The 27,194-nt window shown below is 43.4% G+C and overlaps 2 protein-coding genes across 24 annotated transcripts in view; one reads left to right on the forward strand and one right to left on the reverse strand.

The window, feature by feature from the left end:
- LOC141762077 (uncharacterized) overlaps window positions 1-27,194 on the forward strand; it is a 296,685-nt gene that overhangs the window by 167,527 nt on the left and 101,964 nt on the right. The gene's annotated exons all lie outside the window — the stretch shown is intronic.
- The window catches only part of sox5 (SRY-box transcription factor 5), a 244,146-nt gene that overhangs the window by 85,388 nt on the left and 131,564 nt on the right, over window positions 1-27,194 (reverse strand). For 3 of the 22 annotated variants that reach the window (XM_074625926.1, XM_074625933.1, XM_074625931.1), the window contains exons 1-2: window positions 12,338-12,726; window positions 2,579-2,774 (exon numbers count right to left, since the gene is read on the reverse strand). In XM_074625926.1, coding sequence (XP_074482027.1) covers window positions 2,579-2,774; window positions 12,338-12,495 — 354 coding nt within the window. In that variant the 5' untranslated portion in view covers window positions 12,496-12,726. Of the gene's footprint in view, window positions 1-2,578; window positions 2,775-12,077; window positions 12,249-12,337; window positions 12,736-13,907; window positions 14,177-23,421; window positions 23,579-27,194 lie in introns of those variants that run through there. The other 19 variants (XM_074625940.1, XM_074625939.1, XM_074625941.1 and 16 more) reach the window with 14 other exon arrangements.

The following is a 27,194-nucleotide window of genomic DNA, read 5'->3' on the forward strand; positions in this document are numbered from 1 at the left end:
ATCTAAACGAACAAGGAGTAATCTCATTGTTGTTTTCAACAGCAACAGATAACAACCAGATAACCAGTGTGTGTGTGTGTGTGTGTGTGTGTGTGTGTGTGTGTGTGTGTGTGTGTGTGAGTTTCCACGCCTGGGTGTTCCTCCCACGGTCCCAGGACTTTGGCTTACAGTCGGCGCCTGCCACACATGCAGAGTCCACCGTGGGAGGGGCCTGCGGGCTAATCAGCGGGCTAATTACAGAATTAGCGTTCCATTACAGCTCCTAAGCACCGTTTCATTGTTTTACAGCGAGCAGGGCATTTTATCGGCAGTATGGGGGAAAGGTCGACGGCGGTTATCAGAGCGCCGCTGTGACGAGTGTGTTTATATCAAGGTGAGAGCCCGGGAGGTAAGACAGCGACTTGTGTCCTGGCATGCCCGCTATAAATAGTTTTTGGTACAAACACATAAGAGTACATTTTAAAGAAGAGAAAATCCTTTAACAGATGCTGTTTCTCACGGTGGATAGTCAACATTTTGTTTGATTTTAAAGCACTAAAAAATGCCAGCAACACCCCATACAGTCACATAATCACACTTATGTACCGAACAGGCATTGTAAATCACATCCAATGTATAGAATGAGTCACATGCAGGAAAACAGAGTGCACACACATGCACGTCAACTAGCAGAAGTTTGCAATAAGCCCGTATACCACGAGGCCTACACTAATATTTAACATGAATCACACAGAAGATGCAATTCAACTGTACAAATACACGTACGGAGCCGTGCATACATACAGCCGCACCACCACCGCCACACAATGTCACACTTCATCCCGAAGAAAATGACTCACTGCGATGGCTCACATTTTGCAGTCACGCAACTGTGCATCAAATGGGCTCAAGGCGACGGCTGGTGGCGCGCGCACATATAAAAGCAAAAACACGTGTGCACCTAAACAGTAGCCTTGAACCTTCAATTTTTTTTTTCCATTTCTGAAGAAGAAAAAAAAGCCTCTAGCTCGCAGCGCCAAACTGCTTTTCACTCGCTGAGAAAAAAGTCAATTTCTGCCTCTTTAGAAATCTCACTCTTTTCATGTGTGAATCAACAAACATACATTTTGTTTCCTCATTGTTGAGCTCTGTGCAGTTGTTTTGTGTGCGGGGTTTAAAAGGTGACTCGTAATCGCCATTAAGGGGAGTAAACAACATACCGACGTCAAAGACGTTGCGTTCCAGACTCTATTTTGTTTTCAATATGCAGAAATATGACGGTTCGCTTGTCTAGAGACGAATGGAAATTCTATAAAAGCGACACAATTCTAATTATTTTTAACGTGTTTCATTCCTACATTATAGAAACAAGGTCAGAGAAGTTAATGTCTAGCTGAATACATTCACTGAAATTTAACATTTTTGTTTTTTTTTAGCAATTTACTGTCATACAGGCGCTTTTCCAACTAATGTAGGGCGCTTGTGTTAAACACAACGGGCGCCGTTTGGCCTCAGCGCTGACGATCCCTCTGTAATGCTGGAGGTCGGGATTACCGTGAACACAATCTGATCTTGGGTCTGTGCCCTAAGGGGGTCACCCCGAGCCTCTCAAACACACATAGGCAGATGCTTATTATGGATAGGAATGGATTTGGTCACTCCTGTTATTATTATTTGACTTCTATTTGGGGCATAATCATGCTGGAAGTTTTGGAACTATAATTCCCATAATGCTTTGGGGATGTAAACAAGAAGCATAATGTGGAGGGCTACAACTCAAGTTTTTGTTTATCTTATTTTTGTTTGGCTGCCTCCTACTAATCGGTCGTTTTGGTCTTAGTCGATTAAGATTTTTTTAGTAGATTAGTTGTTTTTTTAATGCCTTTTTCATGCTGAATGACTTATTTCCAAGAAACTTATGAGCACATCTCTGGTAAAAACAAGATTTAAAGCGGTGCTTTTGTGTGATTCTTTGTGGAGAAACTCAGTTTTACAGATTAAATCCACCAAACGAGATTAGTCGACAAAACCGTATGAGTGTTTGGTTGAGGACAGCTTTATATATTTGTTTACATTTTGGCAAATTAGCGTCATAAAAAGTATGCCGAATCATGCATTAGCAGGTCCTGTTTGTAATGTACCCAAGGATGTACAGACATCTATCACTGGATTACTTAGATACTGAAGAAAACTTAGAAATGCAACGATTCTCAAGCAAGTTCTGGAGTTTTAAAAAGCGTCTTTTTTTCTATGATTTCTATCTTCAGAAGGTGTGTGTATCATGTCAGTGTGTTCAGAGTTATGACTCCTAGAAAGAGTGTGATTTTTGATGCAAATTTGGAAGATTGTATCTATCATTTTTTAGCTAATAATGAACAGTGATAAAGTTTCCCAAATAGACAAAAGTATTGTGACTACTCTGTTGGGTTGAGAAGCAAAACCTGAGACGGCAACACAAACGGTGCGTCATTCCGGTTAGAAAACGTCTTCACGTGTTGCACCTGTTTCATAGCGTGACCCCGAGTCGGCGCTCAAGGCCGCCGTCACCCATAGGTGGGGGTGCTTTCACAACACAACAAGCGAGATCGGGACGCCTTACCATGTTGGGGGGGCTGTCCAAGTTGCGGTTGGGGGGCGAGCGAGGGGACACCTTGCCGCAGTAGGAGACCAGGGGGAGGTGGATGACACCGCCCAGTCCCTCGCTATCCTCATCCTCCATTCGCTGTCTGCTGGTTGCCATGGTTACCTCTCCATCTGTCCCCCCATATGGAGAGGCTGGTCGCTTGGAAGACATCCTGGAAAAAAAAAAAGGGAGATAGAAAGACAGAGAGATGAGGAAAAAGCAAGGGAAGGAGTGAGCAATATTCAAAGGATGATATAATAGATTGACGACTGGAGTATATAGTATCATGGTGGCGACAGGAAGTGTGGATAAAACTAGTTCCTGTAAACTCTCGGATAGCCTGAGCCAACTTTAAACTGTGTGTTTACAGTAAAAGAAACCTTACATGAAGACATCTTTAAGTCCCAGTAGGTATTCACCAAATCCCACTCAGCTCATCAACCTGCACCAATTCTCCCTTTTTCTCTGGATTTTTTTTTCTTTTTCCGTCGCACATTCAGCTCGTTCTCAGCTCTCACACTGCAAGTCCACACACAATATCCCACTTCAGTCGGTTTGTGAGCATCCAGCTCCTTGGCAGACCTTCAAACACACTCTCAGGTCTTACAGTATGTTTACCATGGGGGCCATTCAACGTTCGCATTTCCAAAAGATGGAGGCCATTACTGCAAATGGAGCCCGCTTGCACTGGCATTGTGGAGGAAATGATCATGTCTTGACAATGGGCTTTCAGAGGGAGAGACAGAGTGAGAGCAGTATGCACGGTGACAATAATATGTGTTTATGAAAACCTCTGAACAATGGAGGAACCGGAGGAAAAATAGCTAGCAACGCGAAGGCCCCGCTGTTTGCATTTGTTACCGTTGCTTTGTTCCCTTGAAAAGAAGGAAAGGATATAAAGCCACATCTATTAGGTGAACTCTGTCTCTCACAAGGTAAATTTGCCTCCCCGTACTTCAGCTGAATAGGGATGCAGTGACTATGCGGCAATAATAGAATTTAATGTGCTTCTCAGCATCGCCTGAGTGCTTTCAGATGCACTTGTCAGCCTTGAAGCCACTGCGACTATGACCCTGGGTAATAGGCTGCTAAAGCTCAGTCGCACACAGGCAACGCATGGCAGGGATGGAGGCGTGGATGGAGGGGCTGTGAAAAAGCGTGAGGGGAGGGGAGTGTGATGGGAAGGAATAAGCAACAGGCGTCTGACTCTCACACTCATTCTTGCTTTCCCTTTGTTTTGTTTTTTTACTCTTTTTTTTCTACAGCTGTCCTCGACCAAAGAAATCTTTAGTCGACGAACACTCATACGGTTTTGTTGACTAATCGTTTGGTGGATTTAAATCTGTAAAACTGATAAAGAAATAAGACATTAGGATGAAACAAGCATTGAAAAATGACTAACCGGATAAAAAAATCTTAGTCGACTACGACCAAAATGACAGTTTAAATGACAAATCGATTAAGAGGGGGCAGATCTAGTTGCCATGGAGTCAGGGAGTTACGCTGTGGACTACAATTTGTTCACATTTTGGCAAATTGGCACAATAAAAAGTATTCCGAATAAGCCATTTGCAGTTCCTGTTTGTAATGTACCCATGGATGAACAGACATCTATCACTGGATTACTTAAATACTGAAGAAAACTTAAAAATGCAACGATTCTCAAGCAAGTTCTGGAGTTTTTAAGAAGCGTCTTTTTTTCCTAGGGCTGTCCTCGACCAAGGAAATTCTTAGTTGACTAACACTCGACATACGATTAGTTGATTTAATCGACAGATCTGTAAAATTGAGTTTCTCCACAAAGAATCACACAAAAGCACCACTTTAAATCTTGTTTTTATCAAAGATGTCACTCTTCTGCTCATCCTCTCCTTCGTACCTCTTCTGACTCTGATTTTCCTCTCCAGCCTCACACTCTCTCAAATTCTTCCCCTCTCTCTCTTTCTCCCTGCTTGTCTCCGGTAAACTGATTACACTCTTGACTCTATTGGATTTCCTCCGGACTGTACATCTGGCATTGTTCCTCGGAGCAGACCCCGCCACTAATTCATCGCTTTATTTACCTTGTGACGGCGGAAAGGCAAACAATATTGAGTGGCGCTCACTGGAGGCGATGAGGAGAGCGCCACGCTAAGAGACGCGGCATGCGGCGTTATCACATCGCGGGGGGAAAGGTTCAAAATCGAATAAACTCCACTCCGCCGATAACATAAAAAACGTGATGTAATTTAATTATATTTAATTGTTTTGGGAAGATTTTGCCTTCAAGATTCATAGACTAATCTAATGATTGCATATCGCTGAGAAATGTCAAGTTTTCAGGAACAAAGATAACAGTTTGTTTTCTTTCAATAGGCTCTGCGGGGCTTTTAAAGGTTGCACAACTTCATCCATTTATGAGAATACTTCATTAAGAAGAAAATTACTAAATCACAATTACAGAAATTTGTCTATTAAGTTGTGCAAAACTACAATCTCACAATTTGAATCCCTTTTTTTTTGTACTCTTTCTCAAATTCTATCCGTCACGACAATGTTGGACACGTTACAATCAGTGTTTTCACGAAGACAAATCCACAAACACCCACACATACAGTACATATCTGCTTTATCTGTTTCTCCTGGACGCTCTATCTCCGTGGGCTTGCTCAGCAAAAAAATGCGGCCATAAATGACCAGTAAAGATTTTGTATTTGTTTCGATGACAAAAGACTCGAGATAAAACTGCTATCATGAAATCCATATTAAAACTGAAATGATAACATTTATGATACTTATATGATAGAGGAGAAAGAATGTGTGTGTGTGTGTGTGTGTGTGTTGTTCCACACACCGTCCAATGTGAGCGGCAGGCCCAGCTGTACAAACTACACACACACACACACACATGTGTGCATACATAAAACAGAGGCCCTAACACTGCAGGTCTGTCTTCATCACTGCCTGTTTACTTTACCTCCTTTCACTCTCTCACACTGAGGCCTTTTGTTTCACACACACACACCCTTGTGTCCTGTGCACACCTCTGCCTGGCCATAACCCCCGACACATACACACACACACACACAGACCCGGGGTCAGCTTTGAATCCTCGCTAAAATGCTGCATGTCGGCTCAGCTGCACATGTGCATGTGAGGATTTTTTTAGTTTTGTTTTTACAAATTTTATGATCCATCATTCAGCCACAGTAGCCGCACTGACATATCTAGATGGGCAGGCAGTCCAGAGACAAGAGCGGTTACACATTAACACGGAAAAACAACACAGATATCAAAACTCTGCGGGGCCAAAGAGAACTCAGTGGCAAACATTTCATCATGCTTTTTGCTCCTCTTCTTCTTCTTCTTCTTCACACCCATCCACCCCCCACTCCCCATACTCTGCTACTACTTCCTCAGAGGTGGCTGTCTATGAATGGGGAGGCCGTTCACAGCTCCTCTCCGGCTATAAAATCCCTCTCTCTCCCTCCCGTTCGCCTTTGAAGTGGAATTACTATACAATTGGGCACGGCGGGTGTGCAGGTTACGCCGGCTACTTCATTTAAAGTTTGGCAGGGGCTGTCACGCCAGGCGGAGGAGACCTGGAGGAAGACGCTTGAAAGCGCGGAGCGATGCGAGGATAAAAAATAAAGGATGAGGTTTCATTAAGTTGATAAATTGGCAGTGTCATCCGGGTTATAATAAGAGAATATTAGCATGATTTTACCCTGCCGACAACGCCAAAAAATGGAACACCTCACACCAAACACAGTCATTACCACACATGCTGCTAGCCTTTTTCCACAAAAGGATATTTCAAATGACATAACACCAGTGCAACGTGTGTGTTTTCATTTCCAAATAAAATGAAACTCCATGGAAACACATTTCTAATGTGCTGTTTGTCTCTTCTTTTCCCCCTCAAACTCTCATTTCCCTTGCAGGAACCACTCACACACACACACACACACACAACCGTGCACACGGTGAGAGCGCTAAGCTGAGATTAGAGCGCCACTTCCCCTTGGCTTTTTGATGATTAGCGGCTCCTCAGTTAAGTCCCTCTCATATCACATATGTCCACTGCTGCTAAGTCACTAATCGGACGGCAACGCGCGTCCATTAACGGGGCCGAATAATCGCCGCGGACGGTGGTTAACCGCCTCCTGGCCTTGGCTTAACTGTAATCAACGCGTCCATTTTCGTGTTGGCACGTCAGCAAGTTTACGCACACGGAAGCATGTTTAAATACAGGCGGCGAGCTTATGAGCATGATGCTCACACACATAAATCTAACGAATTAAGCAAAAAAATGAGGGCAAAGATTTGTTTCAGCTTTATTGAAGAGTGAGAGAAAGACAAAGCAGCCATGTCACAGACTATCACACACACACACACACACACAAACACACGCCCGGCTCTCTCGCTCTGTGTGTCTGGCTGCTAACATAATCATGGTGCTAACTGCTCTTGTTAACTCCTCTACTCAGAACAAGCTTTCAGGGAGCGTGGGAGCCTCCTCTGGAGAATTCCACAGTAGAGTGTGTGTGCTTCTGTTCTGCGTATTCATGTGTGTGTGTGTGTGTGTGTGTGTGTGTGCGCTCAGCCTCTCTTTAAATTACAACCCATTATTTCAACCACTAACACAAACACACACGCCGTACAGTCAGTCGGATCCATCGTCTACAGTAAAAATAAGCAACGGCGAGCTAATTCCAAAGCGCTGTCAAAGGAGTCAAAGTGACATTTGTGTTTTTTCCCCGCCGCCGCCACCTTGTGACTGCTAAGAAGTGCCCGCCTGTCACTCAGGTCTATTTGCGTGGAAATGCGCAGCTATCTTTTTGAAATTGTTTCTCCGAGGGAATGGAAGGGCATATCAAAATAGTTGAGCGGAATGTGCCTTTTTAGATAAGGCACCCAGGGCGTTTTGCCTCGGAGGAGCCGACCGCAACATTTACATCCGTGTGACACCTCAGGCGGGAATTTAAACAAATGTTTTCCCTTGTGTCGCGCTATCACTCGCTTTATTAACATCGCTTTCCCCCCCTCCACCTCCTCTCTTCTCTCTCGCTACATTTGGTATTCCTGATCTCAGCTTTCAAAACGATTTCTCCTTCTCTTTTTGGTCTCTATCTCTCCGTCGCACACTCTTGAACTTATTTTAACATCGTCTGCTCTTTCCCTCTCTCTCTGTCTTCCTCTCTCTCTCTCTCTCTCCTGGTGTTGTCTTACTTACACTGTTCCCTCTTTACACAATCAGCTGTTTGTAAGAATGTCGCTCCATCCCTCCACTCCCCCTCCCTCCTTCTCTCCCTCCTTCTCTGTGCAGACTCTTAAGGATATTGCCTAATATCTATTTATAGGCTGTCCTTTTGAACAGTGGGAAGAGTGGGGCAGCAACACAGAGGGGAGATGGAGGGATAAAGATTAAGAGAGATATTCCTTTTCGCCTCACTGAAGCTCTGTTAAGTTTTGAAAAGCAGGCAGAACTTTTGAGCGTAAACGTTTTTCTTATTACATCCCTCTCAGACCTTTTGATATAGAAAACAAGTGTGGGGAAAAAAGCAAATGTCCAGTCAATGGGGCAAATTTAAAAACTATTTTCAAAGATGTTTGGATATGAAGTGTGACTGCGTCGTAAGATCGTAAAGCAAAAAATAAAAATGTTCTGCTTGTTAGTATTGAAAAGCAAAATGCTGTAAAACGCTGGATTTCCCCTGATGACTTTCTCCACTGTAAACAGTGTGTTAACGGGGAGAAAATGTGAACACAGCTCCTGCCTGTGTATAATCACACACACTCGTATACACACGGACACACCCTTACACACACACACACACAAAGGCGCAGACACACACACACTCACACACACACAAAGCATCCTCTGTGAGGTGCCCTAAATCGCCGGCCGACAGCCCAAACCCTGTTTCCTGTCCGGCTTAACCACAAAAGGCAATAACACACAACCTAATGTCACCGCTGTTAATCACACACACACGCTGGAGAGACAGTCATGTGTTGTGCATGTGTGTGTGTGTGTGTGTAGAGAGAGAGCAAAGGGGAGTGGGTGCAAAAGACGTGGGCTAACTCATTTGGCCTCTGGGACTACCTCTCTCTCTCTCTCTCATCCATCCACCCAAAGCTTTAGTCACCAGCGAGGCATCGCTCCACATACTTTCCTCGTCATGTTTTTAGCCTTTTTTCCCCTCTTTAAAAAACGTATTTATGTCTTTACACTGAGTCACCGGACGGCGTGATCGCCACTGACATTTTAGAACGGAAGAAAGGTTGAGAGAAAAAGAAAGAAAAGAATGACAGAGAAAGGGAGGAAGGAAAAAGGAAAGGGAAGAAAGTTTGTTGTCTATCTATCTATCAACTTTAGGTTGTCGTCATCGGTTTGAGGCCGAGCGCAGACAGCTCGTGGGAAAATCTTGAGTGTCGCTATAGATGAAGGAAGAAGAGAGGGAGAAGGAGAGAGTTGGGGGGGGGAGGAGGGGGGTGAAAAGAGACAGACGGAGAGAGGAAAAGTGCATCCGGTGGACGGCGGCCCCGCTCCCCTGGTGTGTGTTTTTTTTGCGAGGGGGAAGAGAGAACGCAGCATAATGTTTATTGAGCGAGGGACAGTGTTTTTCCATTGTTGCGCCGAGGCCACTATTTGTGCCGCGTTTGTTAAGCAATCCATAAAGGAGTCGCAACATTTGTCTCACTGTCAGCGACTTGGCCTGCCCCTGTAAACCAGACGCACACACACACACACACACACACACACACACACACACACAAATACAAGCTCATTCTCTCACATAAATGACAACAACACAAATACGAGCGCACACACTCCCAGCTGGCCTCTTTTCTTTCGTCCCCGCACTTTGAAACTCTCCCACCTCGGCCCAAATGGTCTCCTCCTTTTTCCTCTGACCTCCCCCTCTCTCTCTCTCTCCTCTCTCTCTCTCCCCCACTCTATCTTCCCTCTCTCTCTCTCTCTCCCTCCCTCACTACCTGGAAAGACAGAGGTTTCATTGTAGCGCACTGGGAGGGAGTTGCGAGCCTCTAACACTGTCTCCTATTGTAGATTGGACGGATGGTAAATGGTGTGTGTGTGAGAGATGGAGAGAGAGAGAGCGAGAGAGAGAGAGAGAGAGGGAGAGAGGGAGAGAGAGACAGAGAGGGAGAGAGGGAAAGAGGGAGCAACAGAGCGGGATTAGTGTAAGACAAGCTGCCTGAATCGAGAAGAAGAAGAAGAGATGGAGAGAGAAAGAGGGATGCACGCCGCTGGAGTTTTCCTTCGCTTTGCAATACCTCCACCTGACCTTTGACCCCTACCCTGTGACCTCATGTCATATGACCAGACTCTAGTTAGCCTGGAGGGACACCTCTGTCTGTCTCCACACTTACACTCTCTCTTTCACATTCACTTCCAAGACTCCATCACTCTCTCTCCCCTTCCTCCTCCTCCATCTCCATCTCCATCTCCATCCATAAACAACAACAACAACAACAACAACAAATGCAGCCAAATATCCCCTCCTCCCTTTCTTCCGTTGGCTATCAGAGAGGGTCAGTTGATCGCACCGTGGTGGGAGAGAGTCTGAGGGGTGAAGGGGGGGAGGGTGCCGAGAGAGGGGAGGAAGTGGGGGAGGAGGTGGAGGGGCTTTAGCATTCTCCTCTGGTATTTTTTTCTGTCTGTCGTTCTTTCTTTCCTTTTCTTTCTTTTTTTTTGCCCCCCCTCTCTCGCTCCGTGGATGGAGACACGGTTATCAAGGCTCTCTGGGGACAGACAATATGGCCCAGACAATGGCCTCCAGTCCGAGGTGGTGGTGGTGGTGGTGGTGGGAGAGAGAGGGAGAGGGAGAGGGAGAGAGAGAGGGAGGCCGGGACAGGGCCACAGGGGAAGAGAGGGGCAGAACGGCGCATTAGTTTGCAGAGCACGGACACTCTACTCAATTACTCTACTCGCTCTCTCTCTCTCTCTCTCTCTCCTTCACAGACACACATTCTCTCGTTCCTCAAACACACACACCACTTTAATCTCGCCCTTTTAAATGAAGTACAGAGACACTGGAAGCAGCTACTGCTCACTTAAATTGGAAGCAAGTTTTTTTATCACGAGCCATGAGAATTTCTCCCTTTAAAAAAAACAACTGACCGTATAGCGCTATAATTACAAAATAAAAGTTGTAAATTATTCAAATAAATACAAATAAAAACAGCGGAGTTAAAGTAGTAAAAGCACACTATAAAAATACTCCGGCGTTCAAAATGACACTTTAGTAAAAGTATCATATATACTACAAGTTTTAAAAGTACTCATTATGCAGAATAGCCTTTTTCACAATGTTTTATAATTACAATAATATATTATACATTAATGTGTAAACAATTACTGTTTTAGGTGATCAATATGAGCCACATTTCAACAACTTTACACACTGACTGCTAGTTCAGACTATAATGATACATCATATTTTATAAGCTGATCATTATTTTGTCAAATCTTCAAGGTATGCAGCTGTCAAATAAATGTATTTCAGTAAACAAATACAATATTCAGTAGATGAGTAGATGCAAATACCTAAGTAAAGTACCTTAAAATCACACTTAAGTTGTCTAAATGTACTTATTTACTTTCCGCAGCTGAATATAAACCATATTTATGAATACTAATAATTTTAAAAAAACACAGTTTGTCTCAATGAAATGAAGTGAAATCCTCCAGGCTGCTGAGTGCGACGCGGGTAATGTCAGATTGTATCTGTCCTGCTTCAACCGTTCAAAGTGTTGACACAACCGCTGACACACACACACACACACACACACACACAAACACCCCAATAAACTGAAGGGGACAAATGGAAGGGTGTGAAAATCCACCACTGCCTTTAACACCCCATCGACAGAGACCTCTTCCTCTCCTCCCTCCTCCTTCACATCACCCCCCTCTACCTCCCCTCTTAATCTCTGCCACTCTCACTTTTCTGTAACCCTGCTTCTTCCTCTTCTTCTCCTGTTCACCGGGGAGGAATGTGTCAGTTTGACCGCATCATCTGCTCCTTCAAAACGTCTCTCTGTTTTTTCGGTTGCTTTGGCGTCCTCCGTTTTCTTTCTCTATGTGTATATTTCTGTTTCTGTTTGTGCGAACAGATGAGGCCGTGTTAGCGAAGCCAGTCTGTTTCCACTATTTTCAGCTTAGGCTGGAAATTATTTGATACGCAGCCGAGCGCTCGGGGGAAACCAAAGAAATAGTTTCAAATCATAAAAAGACATAATTAGGATATAAAATTAGAATATAAAATAATAGAATCCACGCTGTGTCAAAGACAGAAGTGCATTTTTTTAAACAGCTAAACAAGTAAGAGATGAAAACCATATCACAAGACTTTTGTTGGCTTAAATAAAATGAGAATACAAAATGATATTTTTAAGCCTCAAAGTAGAAAACTCATATTCAGCAACACATATCAAATAAACTACATTTTCAGTAGTGATTTCTCACCTCCAAAAGAACATAATTTGCAGACAAACCCTCTTCTAGAAACTCAGATCAAACTCTTCTTCACCGGCAATTTTCAATCAAAACTCCAGGTGAATTTTAACAATATGATTTAAGATGAAGAGAAGAAGTAGAAGAAGAAGAAGCAGAAGAAGTAGAAGAAGAAGAAGAAGAAGAAGTGTTGAGAACTAGAAGAAGAGGAAGAAGCGTGGTGAGGAAGAAGAAGAAGAAGCATGGGTAAAAGGAGGCAAGCGGACACTTACAGAGACGCAGGAACCGAGAGCATCGCGACCACCGAGGCTGGAGAGCACACACACTGGCAACTCACACACACTCCGCTCCGCAGAGAGACTGGCGTTCGACACACACACACAGGAAACACACACACACACACACGGAATGGAAGATACCCCTCTCTCATTCACACACACACACACACATACACACACACATACATCCACACACACATACACACTCACGGCCACAGTGATGGAGTGCATTACTGGAAAGCAAGAGTTTTAAGCACTCTCCTCCTAAGTCATTGTAATCCCTGCATTTATCTCCATACATTCTGCTTTTTGGTGTAATCCTTTAAATTTTTAATTCCTCCTAGCTGTTGTTATCTTTTTTTTTTCTCTCCTCAACCACTTTGCCGGATTGAACGGTTTATTAAAAACACATTTTTGCTACATCTAAATGTGTTCTTAATTCAAGGGGCCCCTGAAATCCCCCCCAACTCCAACCCAAACCCCACCGACCCCAGTTTATCTCGGAACAAAAGATTAGTTTCATCGGGGCAAAACAGAGCGCTACTTTAATGCAATAAAAGTCAAGGGAGAGATGTGTGTGTGTGTGTGTTAGTATTAAAACGGCGGGTATTATAACATAATCTGTCTCCCGCAGCATTAGCATCAAACAGCCATTATTCGGAAAGCCACTTGTGTTGACAGTGTCGGAAAAGGGCAAAAGGGTTTCGCACCTCTATAAACTGAAGCGGGCCCGCACAAACATCACAGTGAGATTAACATTAGCATAAGGCAAGAAAAACACAACAACATGCAGATCCACAATAGGATTACTGCGGGTTTGCATGCGTTGAATTTGGATTAAGTGGGAAAATAAATTAGTACATTTTCAAAAAGACGAGGCTGAGCAGGAGGGAAAAGTTGTGTGTTTTAAAAATGAAGAAATTTCTCTATGCAATTTGGACTTGTTGATAGCACCTTGAGGCTGTCACAGAAAGAGACGTACGCATAGCTGACGGGGGGAAAGCAGAAGTAAATAAAGTTGTGGCGAGCAGTGATGAGATGAGAGGAGGCGATCACACATTTTGGCTTTGAAACACACACACACACACACACACACACACACACACACACACACACACACACATCTCTCTCTACAAGTGTTTCATTTTCTCTCTTTCACTGACACACAAACAACACTATTTTAAGCAGTTTCTCTATGGAGGTTTTGAATTGAACTTCAGACAGGAGGGACAGAGGGACAGTTATGTTACTTCTGGGGAAAAAAAAACATGCGCTCACACACACACACACACACACACGATGACCCGGCTTTGCATATGGTATCGCTCCCAAAAGAATAGGAGTCAATCATCAACTCTTTACCATCTCTGACTGTGACACACACACACACACACACACTCTCCAGCCTCAAACTCAGCCGACTCATGCTTCACACACACGCCTTTCTACTTTCTACTCCTATCCTCCCTGCCCTCCCTATCTCCGTCCCGCTCCGTCCCGTCCTCCGTCTCTGTCATCTCTACTTGTGTGTGTGTGTGTGTGAGTGTGAGAAAGCGTCACGTACCTGTTACACTCCTGAGGTAGCTCAGGCTCAGTGAGCATGCTGGAGTAAGGGTCCGTGTCTCTCGTCAACAACAACATAAAACAGTCCCACGAATGCTCAGATGAACAAGGTTAGTCTCCCCAAAACAAGACGGGATAGAAGTGATCCTTCAACCTCTCACACACACTGCTGATTCTCTCTCTCTCTCTCTTTCTCTCTCTCTCTCTCTCTCTCTGTGTGTTCGTCTCTGTCTCTCTCTACTCACACACTTTCAGCCTTACACCCTCGCTCACTCTCTCTCTCTCTCTCTCTCTGTCTCTCTCTCTCTCTCTGTCCCTCCTCTTCTCCCTCCCTCGCTGTAAGCTGTGAGATCTAGGCTCAGCTCTTAAAGGGCCAGCAGCAGAGCCTCGTTCTCTGTCGCTCAGTGTGTGTGTGTGTGTGTGTGTGTGTGTGTGTGTGTGTGTGTGTGTGTGAGAAAGCAAAGGGGAGGGTCCGTTTGACCACAGGGCTCATCACTGCCTGAGTGCAAATGCACAGCAGTGCTGCCCCCTTCCTCAAGTCCATCTCTCACACTCACTCACACACTTGGTTTTCACACACTCAGACAACAGTCACAGATCATGTAGACACACTTCAGAGTGATAAGACCTTGTGCACTTTATTATGCAATAAGAAGGGAATTAATCAATATGAGCTGAACTACAGTGAACTGTATGAAACACACACAAGCACATGCTCTTTTCTGTCTATTATATTTGCTCTGTTTTTACTTTTACACCATCTAAATGGGATGTTAACTGTGATAAAAGTTGTAAAAGTGATGATTTCCTCTATCACAAACACTGGTCCATAAACAACATGAAATTAGGAGATAAATGCTTCAAATTAAAAGAACAATTTTTCAAGTTTTCTGCAGCTTTTTTGCTTCTTTTGGAGTAAAGGCCTTCACACACCGGGGGTTAACGAATAAACGAAAATAAACATCATTCGAATTCAACAAAATTTGAATGGAAATTTATAAAAGACTGATTTTGTGGGGTTTTGTGAATGCCTGCACATCACTGCGGAACATTCGCAAGGGAGGAAAAATATTCGGACGGACCTCGATTTCAGTAGAATTCTGCCTGAGGAAATATATGTTTGACCAATTAAATCCTTTCTCCCAACTGATTGCTTTTATTCTGCATAATAATTAGGCATGTGCTTCTGTTTGTTGCACGGAAAGTGTCTATTTTCGTAGCAATGGGCGTTTGTTTTTGGGGTAACGGACTATCGGACAATGGGCTTTTTCTGGTCCAATGAGACATTTTTCGGACTATTGGTTTTTGGACTAACAATGGGCCGTCCCCTACTCAACACCAAATAATGTACGACAAACACTACTACCTCAACAACCAAATAAAGAACAATATGTAGCTTGATATCGCCCAGCAGCCGGGATACAATGAAGATGGTAATGTAGCCGATAACGTTATATGCCACAACAGCTGGCGTTGGCATCATTAACGTTAGCCCCTTACATTCTTTCTGTATGTCTGAGTGGACACGGGCGTTAATTAGGAGGAAAATCATATGGCCTCATTGACGAAAATGGAACACGGCAACGTGGACAATTCGCACGAGAACCGGTGAGTGTAGTTGTCAATGCGGAAAATTCGAATGTGGATTTTCCGCATTCCCGCACCGCATTTTTGCAAAGCATTGGTGAGAAACGGCTTTAATGTGTGTTGTGCTTCCGAAGTTAGTTGACATGAACATGGTCTATTGTATTTTATCAAAGCTTGCAAAGCCACAGCTGAACATAAAAGCACTTCTGATCGTCCTATGGGATGTTCACATTGTAGGATTTTCATGTTATTGCCGCTTATTTCCAATTTGTCCCTTTCAAAGTAAAGTTTTTAAGAGAGTACCTTCTACTGTAACTGAACTGCAGGATGTAATCAGAAAGACAGCTGTGTGTACTTGAGGTATTCTGTTTACTTGCATGAACCCTACAGTATAATACTGACATTCAGTCTGACATACAGTGACGCTGCACAGTGCTGTGGGTCCGTATAAAGACACAACTTCAACTGCAGCCTGGGAACCTCTGTTAAAGAGTGATAATCTACCTCACAGCGTTCACGGTCCGAACAAAGAAAAGAGGAGCTAAAAGTAATACTTTTTACTACATATTTGGAATGCCTCGGACTCAGCCGTGCTTAATTGGTTAACTTGTGTTGTTCCAGCCTCTTTTACTGTCCCTTTGGTTCCACTGTGTTGGGAAAGTGAAGCTGTTTTGTGCTCCACTTCGACACGTATCGTGCTTTTCACATGATTGGCTTCGCTAACAGAGTAAAGCGACAGAACAGTGGACGCAAAACAAGCCTTGTAACAAGATTAATATGAGCTCGAAGCGATTATAGTCTCTCTGCTACAATGTCCAAAATGGTTAAATCACATTTCTGATGCATCAAAACATTATTAATAACACATATCTATACACGGTATTACTAGGGGTGTCAACCGATTAAAACATTTAATCACGTCCATAGTTAAGTGTGATTAATCGCAAATTAATTGCACATTTTTTATCTGTTCAAAATGTACCTTAAAGGGACATTTGTCAAATATTTAATACTCTTATCAACATGGGTCTGGAAAATATGCTGCTTCATGTAAATACATGTATATAATTATTATTGGAAATCAATTAACAACACAAAACAATGACAAATATTGTCCAGAAACCCTCACAGGTACTGCATTTAGCATAAAACAATATGCTCAAATCATAACATGGCAAACTCAACAGCCGTCAGTGTGTCAGTGTGCTGACTTGACTATGACTTGCCCCAAAACTGCATGTGATTATCATAAAGTGGGCATGTCTGTAAAGGGGAGACTCGTGGGTACCCATAGAACCCATTTACATTCACATGTCTTGAGGTCAGAGGTCAAGGGACCCCTTTGAAAATGGCCATGCCAGTTTTTCCTCATCAAAATTCTGCATAAGTTTGGAGCGTTATTTAACCTCCTTCGCAATAAGCTAGTATGACATGGTTGGTACCAATGGATTCCTTCGGTTTTCTAGTTTCATATGATACCAGTATCTTCTCTCTACAACCTAAAAGTCGCAAGTTGCGTTAATGCGTTAAAGAAATTAGCGGTGTTAAAACAAATTTGTGTTATTATGGCGTTAACTTTGACAGCCCAATAATTACTATTTGCTGATTGATGTTATGATCAAACAATAATGTTTGGAGAAATCTTGATTTTTTTCCAAGGAAAAAACAGAACTTTATTGGTACTATCTTTGTCAATCTTGAAATAACTTTTACTTTATAACTCCAACAAATAAAAGTCAGTGATGTCAGCCTATACTGATTAATATCTCCATCTCTATCCATCTATTCCATTCTCACCCTTTCTTCCCCTCCTACCCAGTCCTATGATTAAATACAGTTATTCACATATTTATATCCATCGGTTTAAATAGAATGAGTGTTAATATGATTTTTCTATGCCTTTTCAGTATTAATGTAGAACAATGACAAGGACGAGCCTTGCAGGTATAATGCAGCTGCAATCCTCCAGCCAATCAGAATCGTTTATTTTTCCCATGGCCATATACTGTAGTACGAAAAATGAGATTGAATAAAATGTTTAACAGACTTCTGTTCGTTTTCCCTTTTGTTTCGGTGCAGCGAGAAGCAGACATTTGATTCTGCGACATGGAACAGTTTTGTTACAAGAAGACAGCTGAACACTTTCAGCAGAACATATGCTGAAGCTCACATGCATGAATGAACACACATACACACACACACACACACAGACGCACTCACAAAATATACAAACTGACTGAAACCCTCACCAATCACCCACACCCATTATGTCCTCAGGTGTACATACAGTGTGTGTGTGTGTGTGTGTGTGTGTGTGTGTGTGTGTGTGTGTGTGTGTGTGTGAGAGTGTGTGTGTGTAAGAGCATGCTGCTTCCAGCCCTTAGTGCTGTCAGTCACTATTAGGGGTGTGTGGTCTACGTGTCACACATACGGCCAATCCAGCTATTGTTCTGGAGAGCGCGGAGAAAAGCAGAGCTGACAGTCTGCCACTTCTGTGATACTTTAACACACACGCTCCGACATTGACACACACACACACACACACACACACACACACACACACACACACACACACACACACACACACACACACACACACACACACACACACACACACACACACACACACACACACACACACAGAGGAGGAGAAAGCGAGCCCTGTTACTGTACCTACTGTAGACAAGCACACATCTACTGTAGTCACACACACAGCATGCATACTGTACATACATTTTTTGTCCATGTTAGTTTAAAAGTTCTTAAAGGGCGGGTCCATTATTATTATTATTTTTAGGTTTTCATATCATTCTAAATTGCAAAATTGCATGCAAAGTATGTATGTTTTAGCGTCAAAATGCTGTTTTCCCAATCCCTTTAAAAGCTGAGGGAGTATCATGGTCACTAATGTGACCCCATCCTAATAGTAATTATGGAGGAGAACATTTCTCTCATACTCTAACACACAGAGCCATTAAATAGACTTTGTTCGTAAAGAATCTATACAACTATGTACATGTATGAGTATACACACACACATCCATACCAGCTCCCCCACCCCATGCTCTCTATAAGACACAGATATGAATATGTCAATGTCAACAATAATCAGTGGCATTACTTTTCTATTTACCTAATCGAATTCATGGTCAAACGGAGAGAATACACTGGGAGGGCTGAATCTAATCACATTCCCCGACTAAATTGAGCCCCGATTGGAAACGGCATCTCTCCTTGACCCTGTAAACAGCTGCAAAACCAATGATAACCTCATTTGTGCATTATAGAAACTTAATTTCTCCATTATGCGGCGGACTCCGCGGCAATTGACCGACGTAGCGGAGCGGCGCTGACCTGGGCGCAACCCTTGTCCCGCGCCCCCCGTCGCCACAAACAGCTGGGAGAAAGGGGCGTTTGTCATGTTTTGAATAGATGTTTATGTCATTACCGAGAACACAATGGGTATGGCTAATAGACTTCACTTTGCCATGAACTTAGCGGTGATCCATTTTGACTTGACAATGGGTTATATAGTAGATGGAGGCGACGTAGAGGCCCAGGAGTGACGAGCCTCTCAGGTGTACGCCGGCGGCTGTAGTCAAAACATGATGTCGCTGAGGAATATGAATGAACAAGGCCACCGGAGTGTATTGTGTTCGGCGAGAGAACAAGCGACAAGGAAATGAAAAGGGACTGTTTCACCTGGGCTGGAAACAAAGAGGGCCTGTTAAGTGATACATAGGTTGATAATATGAGCTGTATTTTTAGAAGGACGAGAGGGAGGTGACACGACAAAGATGGAGGTATCACAGAGCTGCTAGTATAAGACAGGATGTGCAACACTATCACAGAGCGACAGGAACACAAAATACCCAGAAGGAACAGCGAAAAATTCACAATGCTGCAAGAACACACACATCCATGTTCAATAAAACACAGGAACAAACACACGGAGAAGCAACACACTCACACACACTCACAGTCCATTACAATGAAACCGTTGATGGGAGGCCCCCGTGTCGGGACCCTAACAGCTGTAGTGCATTAGGGGCCGACCATGTGCAGGGGCAGGGAGAGACCGGCAGTAAACAATCCCAAAGCCTGAAGACACACACACACATAAAGTCACACACATCACCCACACATTTTCACAAACATTCACGCAACATATTATGCAAATGCGGAGGCGCACACACACAAACACACACACGTCGGACACAATGTGGCAAATCAGTAGTTATGGACCTGAGAGGGTTTTTCTGTGGAAGAGCAAGATCACATCTAGAAAATGACATAGTTTGCATTTAAATCGGGGAGAAATGAGCGTGCTCCGGCTTGTTGAATATTGCTGTGCTGTGATGCTGAGAATCTAAATTCTGGCACGGAGCAGCCACCAAAATTTGCCGATGATTTTTTTTTTTTGAATTTCAATCGTAGCCATTCACTACAAGATGGAAAAACGGTGAGCAATTGTGTTGTGAATGACTGGTTGATATTGATGATTGATTATTCAGCCCGGTGTCCCGAAGAATTAGCTCCATATTGTATGATTCTGCAGCACACGATTGACGGCTCAAAGTAAGACTGTGAAGGTTGGAGGGATGGATGGGTGTGTGCCACAGATCAACAATTTAATTTGACTTGTTTGAAACCTGTAACAACAATCTATCCCCTACTTTAAAGGGACTGTATGTCATTTTTACATGTATAAGCGTATTTTAATCGTTTTTTTTACAGCCAATGTGTCAACAGGTTGTAACCTAACCTAAAAATGAGAGCTTCCGCGATCACAGGGGGATCATTTCTGCCAACAAGGAACAGCTTCCAAATATATAGTAACAAAGTTAGCTGATAAAACCCGCTAGAAAATGGAAACATCTAAGGTTAACTTGAAAACTAGAATGTCACTCGGAGAGAGCAGACCTCCGCCAAGGCACCTGACTTTAAAAACAGATCAATGCTGGCGTTACCGTGAGGTTGTCGGCTTATTATTAACATGGTGTGTTTCCGTGTAACGTATCGTCGGATGCCTCTCTCATTCAGCAGCCTTGTTATGTCTGTATAACGTTACACTATGTTGTCTGTTATCCCGTCATCTACCGCTTTTTTCTTTTTCACCGCGGACGGCCAGCAGCTCCCGCACACACATCCACACACGTATCTCTCTGCTCGAAGAAGGAAGAAGAAGGCGGGGTCATGCGGCATCAACGCATCATCAGTCACACTGCGCATGTGTTATACCCTGTGGTCTTAATGCTCAGGCTGATCGGAATTCTTAAAAAAACTCCTGAATCCGGATCATGATCCGGATCGCCACCAAAAAATCTGATGGATTGTTCATTGTGCTACACTCCACCCCTCCAAAAGATTTCATTCAAACGCAAACTTTTGGAGTTATCCTGCTAACAGACAGACCAACAAACTAACGCCGGTGAAAACATTACTGTACCTCCTTGGCCCAAGGGCTTTGGCCTTGGCGGAGGTAATAATGTAAATAAAGAGCCTCCGCTTCGTGTCGGGCTGAACAACGCCTCTTAGCTGTGATATAATCACAACATACCATGGCCTGTCGTGAGCTATTACTTAAATACACCCGTTAACCACATGGGCACTTGCTGAAACGACTGATTCTGTTTATATTTTCTTGGGGAGGACAGTCTCAAAGCAGAACTTGACAAAACAGTTCTGGCAAGAGAGATATAATATACAATACAAAAATGTATTAATTGAACATAAACCACTGAATCGTTTGGCAGAATCCTTCAATTTCACCATTGAGTCTGGTGACGGGGCACAGCAGTGGTGCTCCCTCATTGGGATAAGCCAGTGGAATAACAGCGGACTGAGTAAAGCTTACATCAGTCACCTGACAGTTATAACTTTGGCACCAACAGCGGCTCAGTTGAGCCAGCATTAATACATTAATGACACTGAGACACAACAAGGGAAAGAAAGCCAGATGGAAAACTTGACTCGCGTCTGAAGAGACGCTTTACTTCAATCGACGAGTAGACAAACCCACACAACCAAATCAAAACACGCAGGAAAAAACTAGAACCAAAAATAGTTGTGATGTCTTACTGTTACCCTGCAAACCGTATGTTTTCAACATTGTATCAGATATCACATTCTAGGTTACATCCTAGGACAGTCTTTAAAAAAAAATATCAGATACGATCAACAATTTAGAATTGAGCATGAAGGCTTGTGGTGGGAATGCTTCTTTTTCCCCCCCCTCCGTCAGTCTCTCGCTCGCAGCTCGCCTCAGTCTCGGGGCGAGCTCGTATATCAATACCTCTGGCATCTCTCTCTTCTTTCCTGGGAGAGCAGGGAGAGGAGGAGAGGCCAGCGTGGAGAGGCACAAGCCCCTGTGAAGTGGCTTTATCGTGGGGAGACACGTGCGGGCGGAGGACCCCGTCTGAAGGCTGAGTGGCAGGCGGCAGAAGCCATTAAGATAGAGCCGCTATCTCTTGCTGCCAGGGCCCTCTTAATACAGGCGGGGGCTCAGGCCGCTCTCATCCACACACACACACACACACACACCTTCTATCCCGTGGTACTTGAACTGACTTGCGTTGACATGGATGTAGACATGTGCGCGCTGATTTACACTTACAAGCAACTCTTTCTCTCTGTGTCTATCTGGAGTCTGTTCCACCTCCAGAACCCGTCAATCCCTGAAAAGTGCACAGATAAATGGGCAGGTAGGCAGGTAGAGATGACCAGAAGACGGACAAACAAATTGCCACTTTTACCACCAAAGTATGTGTGAGGTAAAGTGCACACCAGATTCACCCTTTTGGGATATCCAGGAAAGAATATGCTTAAACCTCTGAAACCCACAATAGACCAGTTTTCGTTTTTTTTAGGGTAGTACAGGGAGTCTTTAGGGGGAGATAGCAGGTCAACAGAAGATGTCACATAGAAGTGGTGTACATTATCTGAAAGCTGGGAGCCTGGAGATTGATTTGAGATGCAGCTCAGCACTGTGTGTCAAGTTGTTCTAGTCATAAATCAGAAATAAACATGAATTAATGATTGCAGCAATTTTTGGGTTGATACCATTTCTTACACAATTTTGGTGCTAAATTTAACCATTTTTTACCACTTGAGAATTAATAAAAATGATAAATAATACCTCCAAAATACCACATTAAGACACAAGACCTTGAGGAACACCATAGAAAAAAGCCATGCTGTGATTTGGTTTCAAAAGCTTTTGACATTTGGAGAATTCTTCAAGAATTGCATTTTTTGTCGATTGGATGGCGAGCACTTCTGTTCTGGAAACTGCTCAGAAAACCTCCTATTTTCAATCCACCTAGGAAAGCCATCCATCCTCTGAATGCTCTAGGTCTCTAGTTTGTGGCTGTAAGGTTTCATGAGGCTGTGATTATCCTAGAGGTCACCACAAGTAATTTTTTGTTAAATGGCTATGATGGGGACTAACATCATCACACATGAATACGGTTGAGCTCATTGGATCCACAAGAGTGTCATCTTTACAGTGATTCCCAATTAATGTAATTCCAAGACTGTTTGTTGACCTCAGTATGCAGAAATATTCAAAAACACCATTATTAGAATAGGAAAAAAAAATTAAAAATTGTGCTTTTTGCCCAAAACTGCATGTGATTATCATAAAGTGGGCATGTCTGTAAAGGGGAAACTCGTGGGAACCCATAGAACCCATTTTCAGTCACATATCTTGAGGTCAGAGGTCAAGGGACCCCTTTGAAAGCCTAACTTTGGAGCACTATTTGGATTCCTCAGGTTTTTTTAGTTTCATATGATATCTGTACCTTTGCTCCAGCTCTAAAACTGAACCTGCTACAGCCTCTGACAGACAGTAAAGTCTACGGGTCTCAGAGGGTTAACCCTAACTTAACTACCAGTTATTTCAGATAGTAGATGTTTTCCTGTCTCACCTGACTGACAGCATTTTAGTCCATCCCTTCATTTGTCTTCCTCAGAGACCGTTCACGATCAGAGTCTTTCTCCGCTGCCGCTCAAGGCTGCTGGATATGGGCTGAAGTGTGTTTGAGTGTGTCAGGGACCTTTCCCTGCCGCGTTTCCACGACAAGAGCGCTGCTCCAAACGCGGCGGCAAACTGTAAACAAAGCTGTTTTCTTCCCCCGACAATGGCTGCGTGGAAAATTAATTAACGATCTGTACTCTTTGTGTGAATCTTAACTCATTCCTAATTAGCTGGATTTTTTCCCCCCCTTCCTCTCCTTGAAAACATCAAGTCAGTTAATTATGGCTGAGGGAACACGGATTGTTTCTGGTGTCACTTATTTATTAGTAATCTTTGGTGCTGTGAGAGAGCGAGCGGCTGGAGCAGACAATGCGAGAAGTGAATGAAAGGGAGTCTGTGTCGTGGCGGGGTTAATGAAACACTAGCCTGGGAAGATAAATAAAAAGTGGATGATTTACTAAAAAACTAAAATGACCGGTCCAGACATCTTGGAAACACACACAGACACAAAAAAGTGTTCACGCATGGGCGCACAAACTCACACAACAAATACACTGCTATTGTTCTGCTACCCAACAGAGTTTTCCTTGAACTCTTCCTCTCTCTTCAATTAACAGCAAACTAAAGGCTTTGGCTGACTAAAATCAATCTGCACAGAGAAAAGAATGAGAATTAATCAAATATCTGGAGGACAAAGCTGTTGGCTCCGATCAGTGAAGATGAATGGCAGAGAGAGACGGACAAGGACTTCATCCACCGAGCACCCACTAGTGTGAGACAGGATTCATTTAAAGGTCACCTATTATGCAAAATGCACTTTTCCATGTCTTTTAAACATCAATATCTGTCCCCAGTGTGTCTACAAGTCACCATAGTATCATAAAAGACCATCCTCTCTGTTTTTCTCCTGCTCCGTTTGTCCGGAAATGGGTGTCGAAAAACGCTGCGCAGCTTTTCCTTCTCTTCTGACGTCGTTAGAGAAATGCAAGTCACGTGAGGGTTTCCTGGTCGAACCAGAGAGAACCTTCAGTAGCTGACCCCGCCCCACAGCGCGTCACTGTCTCTCCTCCTCAACCGAACTTGAGCAAAGTAGCTCCTACTGTTAGTCTGCAAGAACCAGCAGAACAGGCTTCATGTACTCCCATCATCTAAATATAACATGTTCTTTCACAAAGGCTTTATGTAATTACACTGTTTAAACAGATGATATTTATATATTATATATATTTGATGTCATGCATGTAGCAGAGTACAGGTAGTAAATAGTGACTTGTAAGCAACACAACACATTTCTGTTTCACAGTCAAACTTTATTTGAGTTGACAGATGACAATATTAATTATTCACAGCATTTGTAATCATCTCACCTGTTAGTTAGTTATGTGACATGGTACAGGAGAAAGTCTTCAGCTCTGGTAAACTATGGTAAGCTAAGCTCCGGTGGTCTGTAGTCATGGTAACACAGAGACAGCTACTACTGTAAATAATATACCATTACTCTGATCTTCCATACATTTATCTTTTAGCAGAAATAATGAACTGACTACTGTTTCACATCTTCTATTTTCCACCCTGATGGTCGCTGTGTTTACACACCGTGTCATAGCGGTAGCATGTAGCTAACCCGTTAGCATGTAGCTACATGCTAACGGGTTAGCTCTGTATCTCCCATCTGCTCACAGCTATCTGCTCTCAGCTATCTGCTCTCAGCTGTCTGCTCACAGCTGTCTGCTCTCAGCTGTCTGCTCACAGCTATCTGCTCTCAGCTATCTGCTCTCAGCTGTCTGCTCTCAGCTGTCTGCTCTCAGCTGTCTGCTCACAGCTATCTGCTCTCAGCTGTCTGCTCTCCTCTGGGATGATTCTGTCGGTCATTTCTCACAGATGGATCTGTAAAGTCAAACGTAAAACAGAGTGTATGTTTACGGTTTACAGAGTTGATGCATGAGGTAAACACTGAGCTAACTAACAGAGCTATAAATAGCATTATTTACCTGAGAGAACCCGTCAGGTAAACCTGGAATCTGGACCGCAGATGTTCATCATGTGTCGCCGATTTCTGATCAGATTCCTCCGGTCACGTGCGCTGGGTGAAGTTTCTGGTTTATAAACTTTATTCTAGCTGCTCTCTCTCTCTCTCTCTCTCTCTCTCTCTCTCTCTCTCTCTCTCTCTCTCGAGAGAGAGAGAGAGAGAGAGAGAGAGAGAGAGAGAGAGAGAGAGAGAGAGAGAGAGAGAGAGAGAGAGAGCTTCTCCGGGAGGGAGGGGGAGGGTGACGCTGTGTTGTTGAGGATGTTTGATTGACAGAAAACGCTGACCAATCAGAGCAGAGTGGGAGGAGACAGGCTGTGAATCAGGGGTTTTCAGACAGAGGCTGAATTAGGCTCTGAGGCAGGCAGACTCAGGCTGCAGTATGAGAAGAATAAAGGGTTTTTTGAACATTGCAGCATGTAAACATGTTCTAGTGCAACATTAAAATACATCTATGAACCTGGAAATGAGCATAATATGTGACCTTTAAACTAAGATTAGCTCTAATCAGAGTTTAGCAAAACTATGTTTAAAATGAGTAGAACTAGATTTAAAATGAAGAACAGCTCTGTTGCACAATTAAAAACAAATCTCCTTTTAGTAAATCCAAGTTAAAACAAAATTAGAGTTTAATCAATATAGAGATGCTTGCTAACTTAAAGATAGGGTCGACGATGTTGGAAAGCTACCATAATTTGAAAGTAGCATCGCCTCAGGAGCTCTGTCTAAACCCACCAACTCCCCTCGGGGCTCCTTCCAAAGCAACACCCCCACACACACACATGCACGAGCACCGCCGCATTGTAACTACTTATCAGAGGCAGAGCGGAGATAGGACCTCAGCTCAACAACGCTACCTCATGACAAGTAACAGTGCTACTGTTGGTTGAGTTTTCTCTTCAATTGTCCAGTAAACGTGCAGCGACGATGCGCTTTGAGTTCAGGCTGGTGCACGCCAAGGGTATGAGCAGGGAGGCAGGGAGGCATCTGATTGGTTATTTCCAAGCGGACCGCGAGGTAGTGATTGGTAGACGTTTTTACAGGATTACAGCAGTTAGAGATGACGGCTCTTTTTCTGGTCCTTTTTCAGAGCTCATCAGTAACGGATCGCTGTCTGGGTGTAGAGACCATTTCAACCAATATAACAAATAGTGTATACTGGAGAACATCATCAACCCTGCCTTTAATTCTTGTCTGTATCAAAGGTCAAGAGGAAAAATTGATCCTCAACCCAACATGTTCAAAAAGTCTTTGAAGTGCTCGGAAAACTAGAATTACCACCTCGCGGCCGTATGCCTCCAACCAACCAGTCAAGTTGCAGTTTACATCCATGTCTGACCAAAATGTCATAATTTTATCCTGTTAGACATTTGTGTAAAATAGTCATAATTAGCATATGAATTCTTGATATAAAGCCAAAAATGTCAGTGACCTTTGACCTCCCAATTCTAATCAGTTCATCCTGAGTCTAAGAGGATGTTTGCGCCAGATGTAATAAAACTCCCTCCAGGCGTTCCTGACATATCGCGTTCACGATATGCCATCAACTACTCGTAACTGCAAATGTCAAACCTTTAATTAAACAATTACATTAATCTAGATATTCATGGTAATCAAGTGTGCACATCCTGAGTGGCAACTTTAAGAGGTGTTTGATCTCCCCGCTCACCGGGACAATAGATGAATCATTTCCCGGG

Source organism: Sebastes fasciatus, chromosome 23, assembly GCF_043250625.1.
Source record: "Sebastes fasciatus isolate fSebFas1 chromosome 23, fSebFas1.pri, whole genome shotgun sequence".
In the NCBI taxonomy this organism is placed as follows: Eukaryota; Metazoa; Chordata; class Actinopteri; order Perciformes; family Sebastidae; genus Sebastes; species Sebastes fasciatus.